This window comes from Myotis davidii, unplaced genomic scaffold (genome assembly GCF_000327345.1).
Source record: "Myotis davidii unplaced genomic scaffold, ASM32734v1 scaffold609, whole genome shotgun sequence".
Taxonomy (NCBI): Eukaryota; Metazoa; Chordata; class Mammalia; order Chiroptera; family Vespertilionidae; genus Myotis; species Myotis davidii.
The window spans coordinates 2193399-2200696 of NW_006300164.1; the positions used below are offsets into that span (position 1 = coordinate 2193399).

General features: G+C 58.4%; 1 protein-coding gene across 3 annotated transcripts in view; it reads right to left on the reverse strand.

Annotated features, from left to right (window-relative positions):
- LOC102760796 (ficolin-2) overlaps positions 1-4553 on the reverse strand; it is a 39152-nt gene extending 34599 nt beyond the window's left edge. The window contains exons 1-4 of one of the 3 annotated variants that reach the window (XM_015572383.1): positions 4435-4553; positions 3142-3252; positions 2610-2663; positions 855-890 (exon numbers count right to left, since the gene is read on the reverse strand). In XM_015572383.1, the coding sequence (XP_015427869.1) occupies positions 855-890; positions 2610-2663; positions 3142-3252; positions 4435-4528 (295 nt within the window). In that variant the 5' untranslated portion in view covers positions 4529-4553. Of the gene's footprint in view, positions 1-854; positions 891-2609; positions 2664-3141; positions 3253-4434 lie in introns of those variants that run through there. The other 2 variants (XM_015572384.1, XM_015572385.1) reach the window with 2 other exon arrangements.
- Between the last annotated feature and the right edge of the window lie 2745 nt (positions 4554-7298).

Here is a 7298-nt window from a genome sequence, read left to right on the forward strand (position 1 = left end):
TGGGTGACTGCCTCGGGTCCAGAGAGGGGTCTCCAGGGTGAGCACATCGGACATCCCTCTCACAATCCAGGACTGCTGGCCCCCACCCCCTTGCCTGCCTGCCTGCCCAATTGCCCCTAACCACTCCCCTGCAAGCCTGCTCTATGCGTAACTGCTCCCCTGCCAGCCTGGTCACCCCCAACTGCCATCCCCTGCAGGCCTGGTTCCCCTCAACTTCCCTCCCCTGCTGGCCATCTTTTGGTGGCCATCTTGTGTCCATATGGGGGGGGCATCGTGTTGGAGTGATGGTCAATTTGCATATCACCTCATTATTATATAGGATTTGCTCAATATCTGTGACCATAGCTTGGGCTCACAGCCTCTGGCCGACGTTGCATTTTAATCGTTACCCAACTTCCTCTAGCCCAGTGGTTCCCAACCTTCTGGCCCTTTAAATACAGTTCCTCATGTTGTCACTCAGCCATAAAATTATGTTTGTTGCTACTTCATAACTGTAACACTGCTACCGCTATGAATCATAATGTAAAGATCTGATATGCAGGATGGTCTTAGGCGACCCCTATGAAAGGGTCGTTCGATTGCCAAAGGGGTCATGACCCACAGGTTGAGAACCACTGCTCTAGCCCCAGGCTGAGAGTCCTGGGAGGACAGGCCGGCCCTGCTCAGGGGTCCGAGGCCAGGACGGGAGGGATGGGCTGCACAGGCTCTGGGAGGAGTGTGGTCCCCACCCCACCCTTCACACCCTGCCATAGAGGGAAGGCCTGCCCTCCACCCAGGCCCCTGCCCCACACCCTGGGAACCCCCTGTGTTCAGAGTCCGGGAAGCCACCCCTGGGGAGGGTGGGAGGGCCTCACCTTTCTCTCCCCGCTCGCCCTTCTCCCCTCGGTCTCCTGCAGAGAGAGGAGGGTCAGCAGCGAGGACAGGACAGGCTCATGCCAGACCCCGTCAGCCAGAGGACTCGCTGTCCCTCCTGGGGCTGAGAGAGCCCAGGGCGGGGACAGGTCATGGGGCAAGGGAGCCGGGTCTCATTCCTGTGCCGGGTCATTGCTGGGTGGGGTCAGGATCCTCCCTGGGCCCCCTGGGTGCTCTAGACACAGACCGAGGCTCTGGGTGAGGGAGCACCCTGGTTTGGGCAGAGTTAGGGTTAGGGATAAGGTTGGAGTTAGGGTAACGAATATGGATAGGGTTAGGGTAACGAATATGGATAAGGTTAGGGATAAGGATAGGGTTAGGGTTAGTGTTAGGGATAGGGTTAGGGTTAGGGTTAGAGTTAGGGTTAGGAATAGAGTTAGGGTTAGGGTTAGGGTTAGGAATAGGGTTAGGGTTAGGTTAGGGGATAGGGTTAGGGTTAGGGTTAGGGTTAGGGATAGGGTTAGGGATAGGGTTAGGGTTAGGAATAGGGTTAGGGTTAGGGTTAGGGTTAGGGTTAGGGATAGGGATAAACTTAGGTTTAGAGATAAGGATAGGGTTAGAGTTAGTGGTAGGAATAGGGTTAGGGTTAGGAATAGGGTTAGCGTTCAGGTTAGGGGTAGGGTTAGGGTTAGGGATAGGGTTAGCGTTAGGGGTAGGGTTAGGGTTAGGGATAGGGTTAGCGTTAGGGGTAGGGTTAGGGTTAGGGATAGGGTTAGCGTTAGGGGTAGGGTTAGGGTTAGGGATAGGGTTAGCGTTAGGGGTAGGGTTAGGGTTAGGGATAGGGTTAGCGTTAGGGGTAGGGTTAGGGTTAGGGATAGGGTTAGCGTTAGGGGTAGGGTTAGGGTTAGGGATAGGGTTAGCGTTAGGGGTAGGGTTAGGGTTAGGGATAGGGTTAGCGTTAGGGGTAGGGTTAGGGTTAGGGATAGGGTTAGCGTTAGGGGTAGGGTTAGGGTTAGGGATAGGGTTAGCGTTAGGGGTAGGGTTAGGGTTAGGGATAGGGTTAGCGTTAGGGGTAGGGTTAGGGTTAGGGATAGGGTTAGCGTTAGGGGTAGGGTTAGGGTTAGGGATAGGGTTAGCGTTAGGGGTAGGGTTAGGGTTAGGGATAGGGTTAGGGGTAGGGTTAGGAATAGGGTTAGTGTTAGGGATAGGGATAGGGATAAACTTAGGGTTAGGTATTAGCGTAGGGTTAGAGTTAATGTTAGGGGTAAGAACAGGGTTAGGGCCGAAACCGGTTTGGCTCAGTGGATGGAGCGTCGGCCTGCGGACTGAAAGGTCCCAGGTTCGATTCTGGTCAAGGGCATGTGCCTGGGTTGCGGGCACGTCCCCAGTGGGAGATGTGCAGGAGGCAGCTGATCGATGTCTCTCTCACTCATTGATGTTTCTGGCTCTCTGTCTCTCTCCCTTCCTCTCTGTGGAAAATCAATAAAATATATTTAAAAAAAAAAAAAAAAACACAAGGATAGGACCATACCATTACTTGGGGCCTATGAGGATTAGGGTTAGGGTTAAAGGTATAGTTAGGCTTAGCGATAAGGATAGAGTTGCGGTTAGTATTTGGGATAAGGAAAGGTTTATGGTTACCATTAGGTTATGCTTAGGAATTTTCCCATGTGACACCCGGGAAGTGCCCCTCTTCTCTCCTTGCCCCGGGTGGTGAGGGGTCCTGCCTGGGCTCTCCATGTTCTTTGCTGAGTTACCTTTGGGCCCTGTGGGTCCCGCCTTCCCCGGAACTCCAGATGGACCCGGTTCTCCTGCAAATTCAAACATGTCAGTGAGCAAACTCCAGGCTTTAGGCCCCCAGTTGCCCCAGGTTAGACCCTACCGAAACAGATGGAGGTGACCAGGACCTTATCCCTCATAGGGACCCAGATGTTCAGTCAGAGGCCAGGACCTGCGATCAGGGGCATTCCCAGGGGACTAGTCCCAAGCCCAGCTCTGCCCTCGTCCAGGGACCCTGGGCGTTTCCATTGGCTGTGACTGCCGGGCCCGCTGTGGGGAGGACAGTCCACCCGGGTCCCCCCGCAGCAGGTGCGTCATCACCTGGAGCCGTGCTGGCCGCCCACACAGGTCCAACTGCTCCGTGGGTGACCCGAGACCAGCTCCCTCCCACGGGGACCCACACCCCAGTGGACCAAGCCCCAGGCCCCGCCTGAGAGCTGCTGGGGGCCCTGCCCTGTCGGGTCTCCCTGGGCAGGGACGAGGTCCAGTCCCCCTCACCCAGGCACTCACCTTTCTTGCCATCGGTGCCTGCCTCTCCCTTGGGCCCCGCGGCCCCGGGCAGCCCCGGGCAGCCCCGGAGGATGGTGAGCTTGTCGGCCTCCAGCCCCAGCACCTTCACTTCTGCAGAGAAACACGGGCGCCCGTCAGGGTGAGGCCCTGGACCAAGGGCCCCGTGGAACTGGCACCAATGCCCCCCCCCCCCGGGGACCAAGGCCTGGCAGATGGCTGTGCCCGGGCCGCCTGCCTCAGCTGGAGGGCCAGCCTGGAGGGGAGGCGGTCCCGCCTCTGCTGAGCCTGTGGTCGGTCCTCCCCCAGGTGATGGGCCCGGCCTCGGGGTCCACCTGCCCCTGGGGAACCCCACTCCTCATGCTGTGTGTCCTCCGGGAGTCAGTCAGCCCCTCTGGGCTCTGTGCCCGGCTGCACAGTGAGAGCAGAGGGAGGCTTTGGGGGGTCAGAGTGGCCGATGAGAATGTGTGAGACCTTAGGAAGAGCTCCCCCCACTGCAGCCCGTCCAGTGAGTGCAGCCCTGCATCTGTGAGACAGCGGGGACTGGGGCAGTGCCACGTGTCACCCCCATTCCTCAGGCACGTGGCCTGGGAATCCCGGGCTGGAGGGAGCGGAGGTTGGGGGTCCCTGTGATCCGAGGGCACACAGCAGCCCCCACAGACCTGGAGCCAGAGATGGACCTGCCTCTCAGAGTTCAAGTGCGTCCATCACAAATACAGGGCCTCTAGGGAGGGTGTGGTGACCGGGAGCCCTCCCTGGTCCCAGCCTCTCCCACAGCCAGAGACTCCGGAGGGAGGGGTGGCACCCCCTTTGGAGCTCCTGGGCCAGGGAAATAATTTTTTGATGGAGTCTTTAGGGTTTTTCTATGTACAGTATCATGTCATCTGCTGCCTTAAACCAATTCCAGCATGTCATAATTTCAACAAAAGGTTGATGAAACTTGGGGACTCAACAGGGTTGAATCACACGCTAGTCACCTGTTGGGAATGGCTAAAGGCATTTCCCCAAACCTGAATAGACCTTGCTGTGCCCTCGGGGAGCAGTGGGCCCTCTTGTTCCCCAAGGCTCAAGGCCCCCAGCACTAGGTGCAACCTTGCACTGACCCGGGTTGGGGGAGCGGGTGCTCTCCAGCCTTCCCCCCTCATACCACCTGTGCCCCTCCTGGGAGGACCCTGAGGCTGCTGCCCCTGCAGAGAGTGGTTAAGCCTCAGTCTGAAGAAGAATGTTCTGGAAGGACTTGGCAGGGGGCTCTCAGCCCGACCTTCGTCAGGCCGGCCCACCTGGCACCTGGCTCACCTGGACAGTTGTCAGCCGTGGCAGCTGCAGTGCCCAGTAGGGCGAGGGCCAGGACCACGGTTCTCATGGCAGCGGCTGCTCTGGGTTGCAACATCCCGGGTCCCGGTGTCAAGGCGCTCGAACCTTTTATTCCTGCCCGAGCCCCGCCTCTGCTCTATTTCCTTCCTGGCCGGGCCACTTCCTCCCCAGCCCCAGAGGACAGTCCCCCCACCACGCCCTCAGCGCCCCCTCTGCAGTGGGCCCCGCTCCCCTCAGGGGGACCAGATGCCCCGGGTGGGGAGGGCTGTGTGGGGAGGGCCTCCGGGTGTCTTTATTATTTTTATTAAGGGTACTAGATGCATGAAAATCCCTGCACCTGAGGGGTGTCCTCCAGCCAGACTTGCCTCCATTCACAGTCTGGGAGTGCTCTAGGGTGGGACATGACCTGGCGATCGGGAAAGGCGACGCCACCATCACACCTCTGCTGCTGCCACTGCCAGCAGCACAAGCCTCGGCCGGCCCTGGGTGGCTGGGCAGCCGATATCCAATTTTTTTAATGCATATATTTTATTGATTTTTTTTTACAGAGATGAGGGAAGAGGGATAGAGAGTTAGAAACATCGATCATCTGCCTCCTGCACACTCTGTGCCCACAACCAAGGTACATGCACTTGACCAGAATTGAACCCAGGTCTCTTCAGTCTGCAGGCTGACGCTCTATCCACTGAGGCAAACCAGTCAGGGCTCGACATCCAATTTTTGCCTGCGACTCGGGCCAGCCCTGGGCAGCTGGCAGGCTGAGGGCGAGTCTGGCCACACCGTGTGCCTGCCACCCTCCCACTGGGGCTGAAAGGACTGGGGGGCTCCGGGGGACTGCGGGGACTGAGTGCTACCATTTTGTGGCTATGGGTGCCTCCATCTTTGTGACGGTGTGACAGTCAATTTACATAGTTCCTCTTTATTAGATAGGATAGTTTTATTGATTTTGGAGATGAAAGGAAGGAGAGAGAGCTAGAAACACCACAATGAGAGAATCACACCTGCGCTGGGATCCAGCCGGCAACCGGCCCATGTGCCCTTGATCGGGATGGAACCTGGGACCCTTCGGTCCGCAGGCTGGCACTCTGTCCCCTGAGCCACACCGGCCAGGGCTGCCTGCGTGTGTCCTTAGAGAAAGCCCAGGAGCCCCCTCTCGTACCCCAGCTCTGCCCAGAGGGACTCCCAGGATGGCAGGGGTGGCCAGGCAGGAACTCACTTGCATGCAATGGGCTGCAGGTTCCGGAGGGTTAGGGACTCCCTGGGGTCCAGGGTGGGCAGAGGGGAGGGAGAAGAGGAGAGAGAGATGAGGCGGGATGGGAAGGGAGGGGAAAGGAGGGAAGAGAAGAGGAGGGGAGGGAAGGTGTTGACTGCCCTGCAGAGGCAGGACTGGGAGCTGGACTGGTGGAGCAGCAGCCTGAATGGGGAGTGGGGAGGTGGGTACAGGTGAAATTGACAGGAGGAGACAAAGAAGATCATTGACCCGCCTTCCTCCCCCAAACACGGGACAGGCTGAGGGGAGGGGGACTCCAGGGGGCTCAGAACTCAGGATGACAGCCCTGCTCCTGGGGGAGGGGACGCAGGCCTCCCGGGCGAGGGAGGTGACTGAGCCTCGGAACATGGCTCGTGCCTGTCACCTGCCTGCACGTGGACCTGCCTCACCCCCTGGTTCCCCGAGGCAGGCCGGCCGGAGACAGACGTTCCCAGGATCATATTCTAGAGCCAAGGAAGCTACATCAGCTAGTCACCCGCCCCCCATTCCCTTATCATTCCTCCTGTGAAGGATGATCTGTGAGTAGCATGTGATTGCGTACCTCAGCCTGTTTTCTTAAGAATTCCAGGGATGGTTCCTAGGAAGCAGCCTCCGGCCACGGACATCCCGGCTGCCAGACATTTGCTGACCTTTGACCCGTGATCTGAACAGACGGGGTTTGCGGACAGTCCCCTCAGCGGAGAACTCTCCACCTCTCCCTCCATCCCTTTGTTCTCCCCCCTGCCTCCTCCTCCTCCCACAAAACCTCTGCCTGAGTCCATTTGTTAAGATGGTCTTTGCGCCCTGGCCACTGTGGTCAGTGGTTTAAGTGCTGGCCTGAGCACCTGGTGGAGGGCACGTTCCTGGGTTACAGGTTAACTCCCTGCCCCCTGGTTGCGGCGTGTGGGGGAGGCAACCAGTTGCAGTGTCTCTCTCAAATCGATGTTTCTCTCTCCTTCCCTCCTCTTCCACTGGCTCTAAAAATCAATGGGAAAAATATCCTTGGGTGAGGATTAACGAAAAAATAAAATTACAAAAAGGCAGCATTGGGGCAGGTGGAGCTGGAGAGGCAGCCGGGGCCTGGTCACACGGGGCCTGGAAGCTACATTACGGTGAGTGGGCTGCGGGGAACCCCAGCAGGCGGGCAGCCAGGAGGTGTGAGTTTTGGAAAGATCGTGCGGCTGCCCCTGGAGTAGAGGCGGGAGGTAGCAGTCTGTGAGGAAGAAGGGAGAACAGAAGGAAGAGCTGCCCCTTGCCTTCTCCCCGTCCAGCAACAGCTCACTGAGCTGCAGACCAGAAAGAAGTCCCTGGAGGACCAGGTGGAGGTGCTGCGGACGGCGAAGGAGGAGGCCGAGAAGCCAGAGAAGGAGGCCAAAGAGCAGCACCAGAAGCTGTGGGAGGGTATGTCCCGGGCCAGGGCGGGCCGGCCGGGAGACCTGCTCCTCGTCCGTTGGTCTGTTTTTCCTGCTGGCTCTCTCGGTCACGGTGCCTCGGTTCCCCACGTGCCTAGTTATCTTCGACTGTGTGTTGGCCACCGTACTTGACAGTCGTTTACAGGAGTGATTTGTAGCCCGGGAGGAGGAGTCCTCCAGATCCC